Genomic DNA, 19,984 nt, shown 5'->3' on the forward strand with positions numbered 1-19,984 from the left:
TGGGACAGCAATGTGCCCTGGTGGCCAAGAGAGCCAAGGGGAGCCTGGGGGGCAGCAGCAAGAGAAGTGTGGCCAGCAGGGCTGGGGAGGTTCTCTCCTTCTACTCTATTCTGCCCTGCTAAGAGCACAGCTGCAATCCTGGGTCCAGTTTGGGGCTCCCCAGTTGAAGAGAGACAGAGAGCTGCTGGAGGGAGTCCAAGGGAGAGCCAGGAGGATGCTTAGGGATCTCAAGCATCTCCCCTGTGAAGAGAGACTGAGAGCCCTGGGGCTGTTTAGCCTGCAGAGGAGAAGGCTGAGAGGGATCTGATCAATGTCTCTCAAGAGCTGAGGGCTGGGGGTCAAGGGGAGGGGGCCAAGCTCTTGTGGGTGCTGCACAGCAAGAAGCCAAGGAGCAATGGAGACAAACTTGAGCAGAGAAGGTTTCAGCTCAACAGGAGGAGAAACTTCTTTGGTGTGAGGGTGAGGGAGCCCTGGAGCAGGCTGCCCAGAGAGGTTGTGGAGTCTCCTGCTCTGGAGACTCTCAAGACCTATCTGTATGCATTCCTATGTGGTCTACTTTGGGTGATGCCGCTCTGGCAGAGGGTTTGGACTGGATGATCTCTGGAGGTCCCTTCCAGCCTCTAATGTTCTGTGACTCTGTGATCAACTTTTCAACTGGCCATTTTATTGTTACTCATAGCACAAATCATGACACCCTTGAAGCAGTGTAGTTAGTCGGCTGTTCAAAAAGCTGCTTATGCTTGGCTCAGGCTCCTGTCTGAGAAGAAGTAACTCAATCACCATTCTAACAGCATATGAGTAGACATTTCCTGTTGACATGTTTGCATTGTTTTGTCCCTCCTAGACAGCATAATGGATAACACAGAAGAGTCAGAATCCGAATCGGAATCTGAGATCAAGAGGAAGGTGCAGCAGAAGCGGCACTGCAACTCCTATCAGTCTGACCTGCCTGCCGCTCCCAAGAAATGCTTAACGCCGCAGCTCAAGGTGGGTGAGCTTGTCAAACCTTGCCAAGTGCTGGGTGAAAGCTGATGCATGCCTTACAAACAGATACTCAGTTGTGAAATAGGTTCTTGTTCTAAATATTGACACTGCAATTCCTATCAGTCTGACTGACTTCTGCTACCAAGAAACACTCACAGTATCACAGTGTCACCAAGGTTGGAAGAGACCTCGAGGATCGAGTCCATCCTGTCTCCACAGACCTCATGACTAGACCATGGCACCAAGTGCCACATCCAATCCCCTCTTGAACACCTCCAGGGTTGGTGACTCCACCACCTCCCTGGGCAGCACATTCCAATGGCGAACGACTCGCTCAGTGAAGAACTTTCTCCTCACCTCCAGCCTAAACCTCCCCTGGCACAGCTTGAGACTGTGTCCTCTTGTTCTGGTGCTGGGTGCCTGGGAGAAGAGACCAACCCCTTCCTGGCTGCAACCACCTTTCAGGTAGTTGTAGAGGGCAATGAGGTCACCCCTGAGCCTCCTCTTCTCCAGGCTAAGCAACCCCAGCTCCCTCAGCCTCTCCTCACAGGGCTGTGCTCCAGACCCCTCCCCAGCTTTGTTGCCCTTCTCTGGACTCATTCCAGCAGCTCAACATCCTTTCTCAACTGAGGGGCCCAGAACTGGGCACAGGACTCCAGGTGTGGCCTAACCAGTGCTAAGTCCAGGGCAGAATGAGTTCCCTGCTCTTGCTGGCCACACTGTTCCTGCTGCAGGCCAGGATGCCCTTGGCCTTCTTGGCCACCTGGGCACACTGCTGGCTGATGTTTAGGGTCAATCAGACGCAGCTCAAGGTGGGTGAGCTTGTAAAACCTTGCCAAGTGCTGGGTGAAAGTTGATGCATGCCTTACAAACAGATACTCAGTTGTAAAATAGGCTCATGTTCTAAATCTTGTTGGAGTTGGGAGTAAGATGTGGATTAGAACATTTGGGGGGAAGTTTAAATGATAAAGATACTGAAGTTAGCTATGTCAGCTATGGAATATTTCTTCTGTGAATCTGACCAAGCAGACACTGCACTGGAAAGCACAAGAAGCAGGAGTTAGGCAGCTGGCTGATCCATAAAGCAGCAACTCAAGAGTTTTGGGTTGCTGCCTCTGAAATAGAGGAGTTATACTTCACCCTTTGACAGGGGCTGGTGTATAACAAGTTATCCATGGGACAGCAATGTGCCCTGGTAGCCAAGAAGGCTAATGGGATCCTGGGGTGCTTTAAGAGGAGTGTGGCCAGCAGATCCAGGGAGGTTCTTCTGCCCTGGTGAGACCTCACCTGCAGCATTGTATCCAGTTCTGGGCTCCCCAGTTCAGGAGGGACAGGGATCTACTGGAGAGAGTCCAAGGGAGGGTGACAACGATGCTGAAGGGACTGCAGCACTGCCTGGGGAGGAGAGGCTGAGAGCCCTGGGGCTGTTCAGTCTGGAGAAGAGAAGACTGAGAGGGATCTGATCAATGTCTATCAATAACTGAGGGCTGGGGTTCAGGAAGCAAGGGACAGGCTCTGCTCAGTTGCACCCTGTGATAAGAATAGTGGCAATGGATGGAAGCTGCAGCACAGGAGGTTCCACCCTAACATGAGGAAGAATTTCTTCACTGTTAGGGTCACAGAGCCCTGGAGCAGGCTGCCCAGAGAGGTTGTGGAGTCTCCTTCTCTGGAGCCTTTCAAGGCCTGTCTGGATGCATTCCTGTGTGACCTGCCCTAGGTGATCCTGCCCTGGCATGGGGGTTGGACTGGATGATCTTTGAGGTCCCTTCCAGCCCCTAATGTTCTGTGATTCTGTGAGAGATTTTTTGTTCTATAAAGAGATCTTAGTTAAAAAAAAAAGTAGTATATCTGTGAGATTATCTACAGTCAGCTTGTGTTTGCTCCTGTTAGCAAGTAAGTCAGGCTGTGTTTCTTCATTAGGATGAAACAGCTGGTACTGCTCCTAAGCATTTCCATCACATATTCAGTTAATTAATATGATGTTAGTTGGACATGTTAATAGCTAAGGCTTTGATCTGTTTAAATCCATGTAGATATGATCTATACAAGTGCTGAAGTGAAGCAGGTCAAAACTGAAAGACATGAGCAGTCCTCTGGGGTTTATTTTAAGCATTACATTGACAGTTTTGTTTCTTTCTTTAAAGAAGTAAAATACTTGTTCCAGCCTGCCTCATGTCACTTTCTTCCCAGAAAGAGGAATTGGCCTTTGGAATGTGCTGCCCAGGAAGGTGGTGGAGTCCCCATCCCTGGAGGTGTTCAAGAAAGGCTTGGATGTGGCACTTGGAGCCATAGATCAGATAGTCATGAGGTGTTAGGTAATAGGTTGGACTTGATGGTCTCTGAGGTCTTTTCCAACCTTATTGATTCTATGATTCTATCTTGCGGTCTGTTAAGTAAGGCACAAAGACAGAAAGCAGTTTTCTAGACTGAAAGAGTTACTGAAGAAAACCATTTAAAAATTAAAATAGAACCATAGAATGTTAGGGCTTGGAATGGACCTCTAGAGATAATTGAGTGCTGCCACCCTGCCAAAGCAGGATCCAGGCCAGGCTGCACACGAGTGCCTCCAGACAGGAGACTCCACAACTTCTCTGGGCAGCCCATTCCAGCACCTTCACAGTAAAGAAGTCTCTCCTCATGTTGAGGTGGAACTTCCTGTGGTTTAGGTTATACCTTCTTGTTCCTTGTCCTGTCACTGGGCACCACCAGAATGAGATTGGCCTCTCCTTGACACCCATCTCTTAGATATTTAGGACCATTGATCAGATTCCCTCCCAGCCTTCTCAAGACTAAACAGCCTTAAGTCTCTCAGTCTTTCTTCATAGGAGAGGTGTGCAATTCCCTTAATCATCCTCACAGTTCCTTGTTGGACTCTCTCAGCAGATCTCTCTCTCTCTTGAGTTGGGGAGCCCAAAGCTAGATAGAGTGTTCCAGGTGTGGTCTCACCAGGGCAGAGTAGAAGAGGAGGAACATAAATAGATGCTATCTTGTCACTGCCTTGATAAAACACTTTTGAGTCTGAAGATCTGATAAAGTTCCTTCCTTACCAATTAGATGAATTAGCATGAGAGGAAAAGGAGAGCAACTTCTTCATTTGTGCCTGTGTTGTGGTGTGTGTAGGCCACTTGCAGTAACTCCTAGCTCTTCACTACATGACTTCCTGTGTACATGAAGAATCAGAGTCTTAGAATGGCTTAGGTTGGAAGGGACTTTAGAGGTCATCTACTCCAACCTCCCTGCCATGGGTAGGGATGCTTCTCAACTAGCCTCAGCTGCTCAAGGCCTCATCCAACCTGGCCTTGAGCACCACCCCCCTCAGGGAGGAAGCATCCACAACCTCCCTGGGCAGCCTATTCCAGAGTCTCATAACCCTCTTACTTGAAGGCCTTCTTCCTTAGATCCATCAAGGTGTGCTGTCACCATGTTCCTCCCTATCCCAAAGCCATAGTACTAACTTCTAGAAGTACTTCCTGCATGGCACACTTGTGGCAGTGAGGGAGGGGCTGCATGTAGAAGCACCAGCAGGTTGATAGCCTTGAACAGCTTGCACCTAGCTGAGCACTTTGCTAAACCAAACTGTTCCTTCTCTTGCCAATCACAAAGCAGCAGCCTCAGCTATGTTGTTCCAGGGGCGTGATTTCATTTCCAAAGCCCTCAGGCAGATTGCCCTTGTAAAGAGTATTTAATAAATACATCTGGTGCTTTTTTCCCCCATGTGTGTCTTAGAAATCTGTAAAGTTGAGAACACCAGCAGCCAGGAATGGAAAGCAGTAGCTTCTTCCTCAGTCACAGGAGCTGAGTGCCTGTGGTAAAACTGTCAAGCAGTGAGCTTCAAAAGGCCAAAACCCTCCTTATTTTTCACGGGTTGCATTATGAGGTTTCAAAAGGGGACTGAGAAAATGTGAGAGATGGCATCATCATTAATGAGGTCCATATCAATTTGACCACTGATTCAGGACATGTCTAAATTGGTAACTACAGCAGTTAAAGATTTGTCATTGTGTTAATCCCTTTGCTCCCAGCTATCTACTGCTGGCTGGCCACTGTTGAAAGTACAGCATGGGGCTGGTTGATCTTGAAGGTTTTTTCCAACCTCCATGATTCTATGAACCTTTTCTCTAGTCCTTTAGGACAGCTATGGTCCTGTAAGAGAGGGTCCAGAGGAGGGCCATGAAAACGATCAGGGGGCTGGAGTACCTTGGCTGCAGGGACAGGCTGAGGGAGCTGGGGGTGTTCAGCCTGGAGAAGAGGAGGCTCTGGGGAGACCTAATAGCAGCCTGCCAGTACCTGAAAAGGGCTACAAGAATCATGGAATTGTTAGGGTTGGAAGGGACCTCAAGGATCATCTAGTTCCAACCACCCTGCCATGGGGCTGCCAGGAAGGCTGCTGGGAGACTGTTTGCAAAGGCCTGGAGGGACAGGATGAAAGGGAAATGGCTTCAAACTAGAGAAGGGCAGATTTGGGTTGGGTATCAGGAAGAAGTTGTTTGCTCTGAGGGTGGTGGAACACTGGAACAGGTTGCCCAAGGAGGTGGTTGGGGCCCTTTCCCTGGAGATATTCAAGGTGAGGCTCAACAAGGCCCTGGGCAACCTGATCCAGTTGGGGATGTCCCTGCTGACCACGGGGAGGTCAGACTGGATGAGCTTTGGAGGTCCCTTCCAAGCCTGGACCATTCTGTGATTCTTTGATTTGGAAATGTTCTGTTGGTGCCTACACAGTTCCTGATGGTTTGTGTCTGTGTTTCCCTTTTGCCTCCAGCTCTTGGAACAAATTGATTATTCTCCTGAGTGCCCGACCTGCGGGCGGGCGAGCGAGAACCAGACCAAATGCCGGCATTGTGAAAGCGTTTCTCTGAAGGATTTGCAAAGGGTCTCCAGACAAACTATGACCCTAAGTGAATCTGTGGGACCTCTGTCACGTTCTTCGATCCATCAGAACTCCACAGGGCTCAAATCTTCAGGGACAGGCTTCAACACCAAGAAGTTTTACGGTTCTGCTGTCGGGAAAGGCCCCGCAGAGGTTCTGCTGAGCAGCGAAGCGGTGGGGCATTCGATGCTGCGACCCAACGGAAAGGTCGGTCTCATCACTGGGACAAAAAGCCCTAAAATGACAGGAAGCTTAAGGCAGAGGAGCACAAGGCCATCTGAACTGAATGATCCCAGTAAGTACCTTTTAATGACTCTTGCCATAAACTCAGAGTATTGTATAACGGAGAGATTGTCCTTGCAGATGTACATGACCGATTTTTGCAGGGGAGGGTTTGGGTTTGCTAGGGATGTGGGTTTGGGGAAGAGGGACAGACCTTCTTAGCATTTCCATTCCCTATACTGTGGTACTCTGAGAAAGGTACTAAGCATTGGGGAACCCAAAAAGGATGCAAGCAGGTTTTATTTTGAAGACTCAGTGCTTTGCACTTGGAAATCAAACCATTCTTAGCAAGATTCCATTCTTTATTCTCCCAAATGAGACCGTTTGGTATTTTGATTGGGTGGTTGGTTTCCCCTCCCCCCGCTTTTTTTTTTCCTTCTGAGCTATGCATTTATTTAAATGCATTTGTGAAATGTTGGTGATGTTGGGGTTTTTTTTTGGGGGGGGGGTGGGGGTGTGCTTTCTCTTGAGTGAACTCAATTTGCAAGCAGGAAGGAACTGTAATTTGGGAGACGCTGTTTCTGGTTCCGTGCTGCAGTTTGTTAGACCACGGGGTCTTAACTGATGGGAACAATTTCAGTCACAGTTTTTCTACAGTTGTATTTTTCATGGTTTTTTCCCCACTGAAGCAAGAAATGCCTGGCTTCACTGCTCTGTGTGGAGGTGAACCATGCCCATTTCTTGTGTAGTGGAGGGAGAGAGCACCTGCACGTGGATTCCAAGTAAACATTGAGCAAAGCCTAATGTGATGCTGAACGTGGACTTCTTTGTGGCACTGCAGGACAACTGCACAAATTACTTCTAAGCTGTTGCTTGACAATTAAATTTCTGTTACAGAAAAATGTAGTGGCTGAGAATTTACTATTTTCTGTTCAGTTGTTTTGTCTAGTGATGATGATGAGGAGGAGGATAGTGGCAGCACTAGGAGAATGGAAAGCATTTCACCTCGTCCTGCGGATTCAGCCCGCTCCTCCCCAGCTCCTTCTACGGGAAAGGTGGAAGCAGCATTAAAGGAAAACAGTTGTGGAATAGAGAGAATAGGTAGCATAACAACAGATACAGAAATTGCAGTCACACTACCAAGGAAAGCAAGAATGAAGGATCAGGTACTGTTTACTGCTTTGTTTAAAGAAAACCAAAATAAATCATCAGTGGAAAATGCAAAGGCTTGCTTTGCATTCTCACAAGTGGAAGTGTATTTGATTGCTTTTCTTTGTTCAGCAGCTCCTTCAGCAGTCTCTCTGCCTACTTAGTACTGGAAAGATGATAAAATGTGCTCATTGTGTTTTTACAAGTGTGCTTAATGACTGGAATCATGCTTTTAACATAGATGCTTCTGTGTTGAATGTATGCTCTTTGAGACTGGGCTGGGGATCTCTGTGAAACTCAAGGGCCTGCTTAGTTTGCAGAAGGATGTCAGTACCTGCTGCTGGCTGGGAAAACTTTAGACATCTGAAGTTAAACCTGAAAAGAGAATCTGGAAACAGCAGTGGCCCTTTAAAATTACAATACTTTGGCAACTGTCCCAATTAATAGCACTTCTTTCAAGGATTTCATGGTTTCATTTTGTCTTTTGAGTTCCACCCTGCAAGAACACGATAAACAAAGACCAAAAAATGCATCTTGAGCACAGTCCTTAAGACCTGTCAAAAGGGACAGCTTTCACACTATGTCAGGATCTTAACCACCTCAACAGCGAGGCATTAAGAAGGAGAAATCACTGTGGCAACTGGTGTTGAATTAACAGTGCTGATGAAAACCATTCTTGAGTCACTTGTCCACTTTCACTGTTGTGAGTTGGGCTCAAAGAGAGTATCTGCTCAGATACTCACCTGCAGTCTCAAACCCTTTGTGTCTTCTGAAGTTAGAGCCATAAAGCACTGATGCTATGTTGAGATTCAGAAACCAACCTTCTAGTGCTGTGATTGATGACATTATGGATGGTTATAATGTGGTTGTATATTTAGTTCCCACTATCGAGCCTCTAACCTACGGTGAAGGTGGAGGGGGCTAAAAGCTTGGGTGGTAAATAGCTTTGAATTTAAGTTACTCTGGCATTATCTGCTGGATTAATTGCAAGTGCTGCATTGTAAATGCACTCTCCCAAATATTTCCCTGTGTATATCCATATCATAGAATCAATAAGGGTGGAAAAGACCTCAGAGGTCATCAAGTCCAACCTGTCACCCAGCACCTCATGACTAACTAAACCATGGCTTCAGGTGCCACATCCAAGCCTTTATTGAACACCTGCTTCTATTGCCTGGTCTTTGAGAACCAATTATAGCATTGAAAATTAACTGCCTATTTTAAACATAACTTTCAAAAAAGCTTGCTTTAGAAAACAGGGGAAACAGTTACTTTGCAGTGATTCAAGGAAGGTCTCACAATGGTTTTGTTCAATGTGTTAGAAGAAGCTTTGTTCATTCTTGTGGTTGCTTGGGTTTTTTCCTCTCAGAATATTAATTGATCCCTTATCGAGGAGGCTACTTGAATACAACACCACATGTTTTACTGCTGAACCATGATTTGAGTTCTGAGCTTTTAATTATATCTAGCTAGCCCACTAGGCAAAACTGAGATCCCTTCAACAAGAGTCACAGAATCATAGAGTAGTCTGGGTTGCAAGGGACCTCCAAAGCTCATCCACTCCAACCCCTTCTGCAGTCAGCAGGGACAGCCCCAACTAAATCAGGGTGCCCAGGGCCTCATGGAGCCTCACATTGAATATCTCCAGGGATAGGGCCCCAACCACGTCCCTGGACAACCTGTTGCAGTGTTCCACCACCCTGTTCCTAATGACCTGTTCCTAACATCCAGTCTCAATCTGCCCTTCTCCAGTTTGAGGCCATTTCCCTTGGTCCTGTCCCTGCAGGTCAATGCAAACAGTTTCTCTGCAGCCTTCTTGTAGCCCCCTTCAGGTACTGGCAGGCTGCTATTAGGTCTCTCTGAATCCTTCTCTTCTGCAGGCTGAACACCCCCAGCTCCCTCAGCCTGTCCTTGCAGCAGAGCTGCTCCAGTCCCCTGATCATTTTTGTGGCTCCATCAGGTCCATGTCCTTCCTAGATTGAGGGCTCCAGAGCTGGATGCAGTACTCCTAGGAGAACATCTTAATTACAGGGATTTAGGATCTCTGCTTTCTCTGCTGTGTATTTAAATGAAACATCCAAAAGGGTATTCTGACTGATGACCAGGATAGGCTGATGATAAGTGACTTCAAAACAATTGTTGAGACTTAGTGTTGCTGGAAATACTGAGCCCCTTAAAATGTTCTTCCTGTGGCAGTTCAGTTGCATTTTGTAACTCAAAAGACTGTTTAATGAGGGATGGCTTTATGAAGCACTATAAATAGCAAAGCAAAGCCTAGCCTACACAAACTCCTTCAACAAAGTAGAACAATACAAGCATAAAACAAATCAATTAATCTGAGGGCTATCAGCCAGATTGCTTTCATTTTAATAGGTTGTTGTGAGATTGCCCTTTGGTAAAAGGGAGACTTCACTGAGATTAAGTCTTCTGTCAGCATCTAGAGGCTTCCTTGAAGAGGAGCCAAACTCCATCTGGCCTCCTTTCAGTGTTTAGGCTTCTGACCTCAGAATCTATTCTAAACCCATCTTAATAGTTCTTCAGAGTTGCTTGAAGGAAATTTTGATCTGGCTTCCTTGTTTATATTTCTTGAAGAGTGTACTCCTGATAGTGTGGTGTGAGGCACTGTGCTTCAGTAATTACTGAAGTGTTTTCAGTCACTGAGAGACACCGAAACAAAAAATAAACTCCCCAAGACTGTGGTGCTCTTGCAGCTTTAGTGTTGGTATACAGCTGAACAAATAACCCCAGGCAGTGCTACAGGCTGGGGGCAGAGGGGCTGGAGAGCAGCCAGGCAGAGAGGGGCCTGGGGGTGCTGGTTGACAGGAGGCTGAACATGAGCCTGCAGTGTGCCCAGGTGGCTAAGAAGGCCAATGGCATCCTGGCCTGCATCAGGAACAGTGTGGCCAGCAGGAGGAGGGAAGTCATTCTGCCCTGTGCTCAGCACTGGGTAGGCCACACCTTGAGTCCTGTGTCCAGTTCTGGGCTCCTCAGTTTAAGAAGGACATTGAGAGACTTGAAGGTGTCCAGAGAAGGGCAAGGAGGCTGGGGAGAGGTCTGGAGCACAGCCCTGTGAGGAGAGGCTGAGGGAGCTGGGGTTGCTTAGCCTGCAGAAGAGGAGGCTCAGGGGAGACCTTCTTGCTCTCTGCAACTCCCTGAAAGAAGGTAGTAGCCAGGTAGGGGTTGGTCTCTTCTCTCAGGCACCCAGCACCAGAACAAGAGGACACAGTCTCAGGCTGTGCCAGGGGATGTTTAGGCCGGAGGTGAGGAGAAAGTTCTTCCCAGCAAGAGAGATTGGCCATTGGGATGTGCTGCCCAGGGAGGTGGTGGAGTCACCATCCCTGGAGGTGTTCAGAAAGGCTTGGATGAGGCACTTGGAGCCATGGTTTAGTTGTCAGGAGGTGTCAGATATTAGGTAATAGGTTGGACCTCTCTGAGGTCTTTTCCAACCTGGTTGATTCTATGTTTCTATGAAAGGAAATGTATTACCAGTCACTTTGCTGTGCCCTGCTGCTCAGTGCTTCACGCAGACAGAACTCAGTCACGTTCAGGTTAGTTCTGGCGAGTTGGAAATGTTAACAAGATGTCTGCAACTATCACTCTGTGCTTTGGTTTGTTTTCTTGACTCTAGCAGACTTAACATCTTCAGGTGCTCCAAAAAGTCCTGTAGGGGATTGCTGCCTGTTGTATCTGGTGGAGGGGAAGGCTCTGGAAAGTCATCCTATTCACTGAGGGAAAACCGGGCAGGAACTGAGCGGCTGGTTTTCAGCAGGCTTGTTTGGGCACTGCACCTCAGTGAGAGGTTCTGACAGGCTGCAAATTGTTTTCCAGTTTGGCAACATTGTGGCTAACACTCCCATCAAGCGGCGCAAGGTGGTGGCTCCCGAGATCCTCCCCGAGGCTGTGCCTCTCAGCTACCCCAACCCCTGCGAGAGCGTCATCCTCAACTGCCGCAGCATCCGCATAGGCACGCTGCGCAGGATGGTGGTGGAGCCTGTCATCGTAAGTACGCCTGCCCCTGGGCAAGTCCTGCTGCTGGTGGGCCTTGCTGGTTCCTGACTGCTGGTGGGTTGAGCTTCCCTGCCCCCACCGTTAACCAGCTCAGCTGGAAGCAAAAGGAAGCTGTATTTACGAGCACGCTGCAATGGATGTGTACAAAATACACAGGAGTTACAAGGTTTGCAGTTAGCAAACAACACGAAACCCACCCTGGTCAAAAGCCCAGGTGTCCCAGTTTGAGGCCTCCCACAGGGGCAGGAAAATGAGGCTCACACAAAGGGATTGCAGAAGTGATGGGAAATTTAAATGGCAAAGCAGTGAGTGTTTTACAGAGAGCTACAAGCACCGTGACCAGAAAGGTCCCAAAACTCTGGCCAGCCTGATCTAGTGTGGGGTGTCCCTGCCCATGGCAGGGGGGCTGGAACTAGATGATCCTTGTGGTCCCTTCCAACCCTGACTGATACTATGAAAACATACAGAATCCCTTACAGCATACCCAGAAGCCTCCCAGCAGTCCCCTTCTCCCTACCTGAGGGTATACCCAAAACCCCAGGGCTCACTCTTTCCCCCCTCCTCAATTAGGCTAATCTCAGCGGGCCAGATCTGAGATTGCCCTTCTCTTCCTGGCATTAGGCCTAGCCAGGCCTAAGAGGCCCTGAGATAACTCCCCTTCCATTACTAGATAGGGAGCATCCCCCACGGGAGCAGTGAGGGAAGAAAGAGGAAGTGGGAGACCTTGCTGATAGGTTTACAGGGAGCAGAACACGATGGGTATGAAATGCACAGCTTCCTGTGCCCACCCCCTGGGCTGGTCACTCAGGGCACCAGAGGTGTATCTTGTGTGGCAGCAACAGGAGGCACTTAGCCTAAACTGCCACACCAGGGAGGCTGTTCCTCTGTCCCCCAAAAGGGAGAAAGGAGCAGACAGAGAAAGCAGTGGTTAGACTTAACCAAAATAATGCAGCCAAGGTCAGCCAGAAGCAGGTTAATCTCTCCTGAGTGAAGCAAACATAGGAGAGATCAGAAGAGAGAAAGAATTGTTTAGCTACAGGCAGTCTTAGAGCAGCTATTTCTCCAATGAATTTGTTTAGAATTATCTTTAGCTTTCCTGTTCACACCCAATAAAGATTTCTTTATATTTTTCTGCTCAAAAGCTATAACAAAATTGTAGAGGCATGGCCTAAACCCACCACAGTACCTGGACAGTATTTTGGCCCCTGTCTGTGGGCAGGAAGCTTGCCTCTGATGTCAGAGGCTGGGATTCCCAGAGAATCTCAAAGTGGTGTCACATGCTAGCATGTCCTGTGTGGTTCTGGTGTTTAACACAAACATCCTGCCTGCCAGACTTGGCTGGTGAGGGGCTTAGGGATCAGTGTGCATTTGCCAAGAAAACTGCAGCCAGCAGGTGCCAAACCCTGCATATTGCTAGGTAAGAGCAAGAAGGAAGCAAGTATGAAGGTCAACAATCTGGTTTCTATAGAACCAGTAGTATTGGTTTGGGTTTTGTGTTAACTCTCTGTTACACAAAGACAAGGAGACATTGACTGTTTAGTTGCATGCAGTAAGCCACAAAATGCATAGCTCTGGTTGGGGTAGCCACAGAGATAGCAGAGAGGTGTTAACTGTTTTTCCACTGCCCTGCAACCCCTGTTGCTGGAGCTGCTTAAGTACTGATAGTTGACATCCTTGTTTGAAGACTTTTGGGTTGGTTATTTTCTCCCTCTAATTTGTGGTATATTTGAGAGTTGTTTTATACCTCTTTGAGGTATATATACAGTATATATATATATATACACACAGTGTATATATACATACTATATATACAGTGTGTATGTATATATATATACACACTCCCCTCTTTGAGGTATAAAACTGTATACAAATAAACCCATGAGGTGCTACAGGCTGGGGACAGAGTGGCTGTGGTTGGTCCCCACAGTGCTAGGAGAGATCTTCAGTTTCAGCAGTCAGTGTGACTGAAGAGGCACTGGCTAGGCAAGAATATTCTTGCTTCCTTGAGTTGTTGATAGAGGACATTCTCATCTGAAGACTTTGGGTTGCTTATTTTCCCCCTGTTATTTGTGGGGTATGTGAGAGTTACTTCAAGCCTCTTTGGAAACAGAGTACTAGGAGAGATCTTCAGTTTCAGCAGTCAGTGTGACCTCAGGGGCACTGGCTAGGCAAGAATATTCTTGCTTCTTTGAGTTGTGCTAAAATCCACGCTTTCCTTCTTGAAAAAACCCTAAAAATGCCATTTTTATGCTGAAGTTACTTCAGTGCTTAGTTGAAGTATGCCTGAAAAGGCATTAGGTCAGTTTTGCTGAAGGTGTTGTGTTCCCTTCCACAGTTCTGCCTGGATTATATCAAAATACGCCTGGACAGTCAGGAGGGTGAGTACATCTTGCATGGATGGTGAATGCCAAGGGAAGCATCAGCAAGTGTCAGCTCTGAATTTGTGCTGGGATGTAAAATAAGTTATGCTGGGGACCTGTAGGCAGATAAGAGGTATAAAAAAATTACATCAATAGAGAGTATAAATTTGCCCTGAATTGCCTGGTTAATAAGAAAACAAGATGACTTTGCTTTATCTTCCAACCTTCATGAGTCTGTGATCCCTGCCTTTTACTGACAGACAGAAAAGTCCCAGCAGGACTTAGCAATTTGTGGTGGTGAATGCAGCTGGGTCATTAGTCCTTTCCCTTCATCCTAGTTGAAGAGCTGTAGATATTCTGGTGATGGTTGGCAAAGGTTGCCTTGAAAATGATTAACAAAAGGAAAGGGCAGGAGTAGCCTCCTGTAAAACATGTTACTGAGTTAACACTTTATTAGTTCCTTTATTTTCAGATGCCTAAGTAGAGAGTCAAGAACCATGCAGGTGCCTTAGACCTCTCCTTCCTATAGCTCCTTCTAAAATGTTTTCTCTCTAGCCTGTAGGTTTTCTGTTTCATGTCACTGAAGTAAATACAATGGCATAGTTTAGGAAGCTCACAACTATTGCTCTGTTTCCTCTTGTTCTCTTTGAAAGGTTGGATCAGATGATCCTTGAGGTCCCTTCCAACCTGGCATTCTATGATTCTATTGTGGGGTTTTGCTTTGGGCCTGAAAAGAAGCCCTGTCTGCTTTTGTTAAGCTTAATTTTCCCTGGAGATGCAGTCCTAGCAAATTTTGCCCTTCCTGATTTGTTGAAGAGAGCTGTTTGTATTCTGTGTCCCAAAAAGGTGCCTCACAATGTGGAGAGATGAGTGTAGAACTCTTTCTATTCTTTATGACCCAGGCTGGGGTCAGAGTGGCTGGAGAGCAGCCACTCTCATCCATGGAATGCACAAAGAGTGGGAGATTCTGTCTACATTTGAGCTGCAGCACTGGACACAGGAAAAGGCTACACTCATCTTTCCATGTTGTGAGACATCTTTTTAGAATAGAATAGAATTAACCAGGTTGGAAAAGACCTTGGGGATCACCAAGTCCAACCTATCAACCAGCACCGTCTAATCAACTAAGTGCCACATCCAATCCCTTTCTGAACACCTCCAGGGATGGTGACTCCACCACCTCCCTGGGCAGCACATCCCAATGGCCAGTCGCTCTTGCTGGGAAGAATTTCTTCCTCACCTTCAGCCTGAACTTCCCCTGGCACAGCTTGAGACTGTGTCCTCTTGTTCTGGTGTTGGTTGCCTGGGAGGGAGACCAACCCCCTCCTGGCTACAACCTCCCTTAGAAGGACTTCAGATTGGTTCTCTTTCTCCTGTCCTGTGTTTTGTCCCCTTCTAAGCAGCCAGGTTTTGAGATGGAGGCTGCTGCTGACTAAAGCTTTAAGTGACTACCAGTAACCAGTTTTTCCCATCCAGAAACAATTGGTGGCATGGAACTTTTGGGTCTTTTCACCAGATTTGAGGAACTTTGACTGGACATGTTTCTCCTCCCATTAATAACAAATTAAAGTCTGTAAAATACTCCAGGCTGGCAGCAGCAGTGTTAAAAATTGACCATGCCACTGACATTCCTCTTTGGCAGGAGATTGAGAGCAGGGCTTGATTTCCCCTTGGGCTCTCAGGTCATTGCTCTGCAGGTGTTTATTCTCCTCTTCATTTGCAAGTTCCTTGTCATAAGGGAGCTTGGTCAAAGATAAATCTACAGAGAAAGTGTGCAAAATGTCACAGCAATGGCTGCAGAAGTAAATCACTGGGGATGGCTTAGGTTTGGGTTTGTTGTTCAGGAGGCTTTTTTTTGGTTGATTGGGTTGGGGTTTTGTTGGCTTGGTTGGGGGGATTTTGTTGGACTGGTTGGTTGGGGGGGAGGTGGTTTGGTGGGGTGGGGGGGAGGTGGTTGGATGGGTGGGGTGGTTTGGGGGATTTTGTTGGATTGTTTGGTTTGGGGGGGTTGTTGGATGGTTTGGTTGGTTGGGGGATTTTATTGGATTGTTTGGTTGGTTGGGGGATTTTATTGGATTGTTTGGTTGGTTGGGGGATTTTATTGGATTGTTTAGTTGGTTTGGGGGATTTGTTGGGTTGGTTGGTTTGAGGGTTTTGTTTTGCTTACTTTTTGTTGTCCTTGTGGAATAAAAGCTGGGTTACAGTTGGTGAGAAGAAAGCAGTTAGCTTCTGATTGCTTCCTGCCAGGTGACAGAGGAGCTGAGTTCATCCTTTAGGAAATCCCCAGACATCACTTCCTGCCCCTGTGTCAATTTCAGACCCTTCTAAACCTTAAAGGGAGTGAATGAGCGCACAACTGATTGCTTGCTCCAGTCAAGGTGGGGATGGGGAAAGGAAGCCTACATAATGCTGTGGTTGTTTCCTCCTAGAGTCAGAAAGCGACGTTCGGGAGATCAACCTGAAAACCTCGGAGCTCACCAAGTGTGAGTGGTGCAGCGTCAGGAAGCTGCCGGTGGTTTTCCTGCAGACAGTCCCAGCCACCTGCAGCAGCCTGAGGGAGCAGCTGAAAATGAGCAAAGATAACGTCTGGTACGAATGTAAAGGAGACAGTAAGTAAAACAATTCTCACCTGCTATTCCCTTCTAAATGGTGTTTTAAGGGTCTGAATGGTGGCTGAGTGCACTGCCCTTGTTGGCCGGGCTGGGTGTGGTGTTTTTCCCTCCCCTGCTGATGAGGAGGATGGTTTAGAACAGCTTAGCAAAACTGCAGCCTGCTCTTTGTCCAGACCACACATTTAGTCATAGTATCAGTCAGGGTTGGAAGGGACCACAAGGATCATCCAGTTCCAAGCCCCCTGCCATGGGCAGGGACACCCCACTCTAGATCAGGCTGGCCACAGTCTCATCCAGCCTGGGGTTAAACACCTGCAGGGATGGGGCCTCAACCACCTCCCTGGACAACCCATTCCAGTGCCTGGTTAGTGTAACTCCTTTCACTAATATTTGTGCTGAAGGGAAGCCAGTTGGCTTGTTCAACTTTGGTGTCCAGGCCAGCTTTGGATACACTTCTGCTTTCTGTGCTCTTCTGCTCACAGGCCTTAGTTTCAGTAGAAGCTGTAGTGTGGGCTGCTTTGGGGTTTTTCTCCTTAGGCTTGTGGTGCTGTTGTGATGTAGGCAAATAGCTGCTTGGAAAAAAAGTGAATAGTCTTCATGTGCCATAAAATTCAACACAGCTTTCTCCCAGAGTCTAGCATCTTGGTTATGCACACCGGATTTTAAAGGAGCAGAGTGTCCCCTTGCCCTTTAGGTTGGATTTTGTGGTTGTTTAGACTTGCACTCAGCTTCACAGAGACTTGGCTTGGGGCAATCCCAGGTACCAATATAGGCTGAGCAGGGACTGGCTTAGGAGCAGCCCTGAACAAAAGGACCTGGGGGTGCTGGGGGGTGAGAGGCTCAACAGGAGCCAGCAGTGAGCACTTGCAGTCCAGAGAGCCAAGCAGAGCCTGGGCTGCAGCAAGAGAAGTGTGGCCAGCAGGGCAGGGAGGGGATTCTGCCCCTCTGCTCCACTCTGCTGAGACCACAGCTGGAGCTCTGGGGCCAGTTCTGGAGCCTCTGTGCCAGGAAGGCTCTGGAGGGGCTGGAAGGTGTCCAGAGAAGGGCCACGAGGAGGAGCAGAGGGCTGGAGCTGCTCTGCTGTGAGGACAGATTGGGGGAGTTGGGGTTATTCAGTCTGGAGAGGAGAAGGCTCTGAGGAGACCTCATCGTGGCCTTCCAGGGGTTACAAGAAGGGTGTTTCAAGAAAGCTGGGGAGGGACATTTGAGGGTGTCAGGGAGTGATAGGGCTGGGGGGGGAATGGAAAGAAAACTGGAAGTGGGGAGATTGAGATTGGATGTGAGGAAGAAGTTGTTCCCCATGAGGGTGGTGAGAGCCTGGCACAGGCTGCCCAGGGAGGTGGTGGAAGTCTCATCCCTGGAGGTGTTTGCAGCCAGGCTGGAGGTGGCTGTGAGCAACCTGCTGTAGTGTGAGGTGTCCCTGCCCATGGCAGGGGGGTTGGGACTGCCTGAGCCTTGAGGTCCCTTCCAACCCTGACAATTCCATGATTCTATGATGCTTTCAAATGGAGGAAGAAAGCTTTCAACAATCTCGGAGCTGCATGCTTCCAGTGTGTAACATGGGTGTAATATCCACCTCCTATAAGGAGTATAAGCTGTAAGGAGTATTTATAGTACTAATTGGAGAGTTTGTGAGGGAGCTAGGGGCAGTCCTGGGAGCAGGCATTAGATCCCAGGTGAACACAGGTGTTTACAAGTGAGAACAGGAAAAGCTGTGCTGCTGGGTAAGAAATTCTCTCGTTGCTGTGCCCCCCGTCTCGGCCTCGCTGTGCCCCCCGTCTCGGCCTCGCTGTGCCCCCCTTCTCAGCCTTGCTGTGCCCCCCTTCTCAGCCCCCCCTCTGCCCAGCTTTTCCCTCTGAGGCTGTGGGGCTGAGCTTGTTTTACACCCAAGTGCTTTATTGTGCTCCATGCCTCTGAGTACTTGGTGTTAGCCCTGGTGCCTTTTGCTTTGTGAGCGGTGAAATGACTAAGCCTGCCTCTCCCTGGCTGCCTGAGCAGTTGTGTGCAGAGGCCCAGCTCTCAAAGAGGAGCACTCCACATGCAGTCAGCTGTGTGTGGTGAACTGGGAGATGTGCTGCTGAGGACTGGTTTGGTTTTCTGCAGCAGTTAGATGCCGAGTTAAGAATAACCAGAAGGAAATGGCTGCACGTGAAACTCCTCTCCCAGAACAACAGGTCCCTGCAGCTCTGAGTCAGTCAGCAGCCTGGGATTTGCAGCCTCAATCCTATTCCTGTGTCTGCCTAAACAAGTCCTCTTAGCCCAGCTGAAGGCTTTCTTATTTCTCAGGTGGTGTGAGGGAGGTTGTTTATACAGTAACTGTTCAGTCCAGCTCCAGCTTCTGGTGCAGGTACAGGCTGACCTGGTGAAGCCAAGCCTCAGTACCAGGAGAAATACAGGATTTAATAGGGCAAGCATGAGAGTGCCTGACAGTGCTTGGTTCACAGAATGCTCACCAGGGACAGAGAGGGTTTTCTGTTCAGGTTACAGGACTTGGAGCAGGTCTTTGTTCTTCTGGACGCTGAGGTCCCTTTGCCTGTGTCCGCAGATGACGGTTGTGATTACTGTGACATTTTGAATTCCTTTCCTTGTTCAGATACATATTTTTGCAGAAAGGAAAGCTGGTTGTGAGTGGCTCTGAGATCCTGGAGAGATTTCTGTTGCTGTGGTAACAGAAACCTGATAGGAGGGGGAGAAAGTTTCTTTGGTGCCAGTGCCGTTGCAGGCTCCTGTAGTTGTGTGCCCAGCACCACGTGCCTGGGGTCAGTAAGAGCACTTCTTGTACAACTTGGTGCTTCTCATGCATGATGCACAGTTTGTATCCACTTCAAAAACAGCAGTCACCATTCTTAGTTTCTATTCAGTTCTCCAAACTGCTGTCTCAAAAATGTATTCCCCCTCCCCCTACCCCCCCTTAATATTCTGTCGAGTTTAGCTTCTGAGCAGTGGTTGAAGTTTTGCATCCTGCTTGCTAGCTACCCCAAGCTGAAGTGGAGGGTGGCTTGGTTTCCAACCCCTCATTGTTCCCCAAGCTGAAGTGGAGGGTGGTTTGGTTTCCAACCCCTCACTGTTCCCCAAGCTGAAGTGGAGGGTGGCTTGGTTTCCAACCCCTCATTGTTCCCCAAGCTGAAGTGGAGGGTGGCTTGGTTTCCAACCCCTCATTGTTTCTGAGGATGTCTGTTGTCTGGAGGCTGAGGTGCAGATGCCAGTGCTGCAAACATCCCTGTGAAAGGCCTGCTGGCAGATTGCTTTAGCTGATGGACAGAGGAGCCCTGGGCTCACCTGCTGGAGTGACTTCAGGATGTACAATTTTCAAAGGGCACTGATATTTTAAAGAGCAGCTTTGTAGGACCAGGGCAGGTCATGGATCTAATGAGAGTCTTGTGTACTGCTGCTTGTTTAATTTAATGTGTGCTGTCTTGATCTTTCTGTGTGTTTGGTTGGGTTTTGGTGTTTGCTTCCCCTTTTCCAGTCACATCTCTTTGAAAGCAGGAGAAAAGCAGGCTGAAACCTTCTGCAATAAAAGCCTGTCTAGATTTTGAAGGAGTTAGTTGGATGGGAGCTGTTTAGCTGATAAACACTGAGACCACAAAAGGCCACCTCCATTCTTGGTGCAGGTTTCTGTTTCTAAGGCATTTCCCCAGATGAGTTTATCTTCATTGATTCTTGAGAGACCTGCTCTAGACTTCTTTGTGTTGACCTGGGAAAAATGAGGGCATGGTGTTTCCCTATACAGAGAGGAAATGGTGCTGTATGCATCATTTCTGGCATTGTATTGAAACAGT

The 19,984-nt window shown here is 48.1% G+C and overlaps 1 protein-coding gene across 1 annotated transcript in view; it reads left to right on the top strand.

Annotated features, from left to right (window-relative positions):
* SENP6 (SUMO specific peptidase 6) overlaps window positions 1-19,984 on the top strand; it is a 97,169-nt gene that overhangs the window by 53,625 nt on the left and 23,560 nt on the right. The window contains exons 8-13 of the mRNA XM_054162539.1: window positions 845-987; window positions 5,744-6,146; window positions 7,010-7,239; window positions 11,051-11,221; window positions 13,566-13,608; window positions 16,020-16,199. Coding sequence (XP_054018514.1) covers window positions 845-987; window positions 5,744-6,146; window positions 7,010-7,239; window positions 11,051-11,221; window positions 13,566-13,608; window positions 16,020-16,199 — 1,170 coding nt within the window. The remainder of the gene's footprint in view (window positions 1-844; window positions 988-5,743; window positions 6,147-7,009; window positions 7,240-11,050; window positions 11,222-13,565; window positions 13,609-16,019; window positions 16,200-19,984) is intronic.

Source organism: Dryobates pubescens, chromosome 6 (genome assembly GCF_014839835.1).
Source record: "Dryobates pubescens isolate bDryPub1 chromosome 6, bDryPub1.pri, whole genome shotgun sequence".
In the NCBI taxonomy this organism is placed as follows: Eukaryota; Metazoa; Chordata; class Aves; order Piciformes; family Picidae; genus Dryobates; species Dryobates pubescens.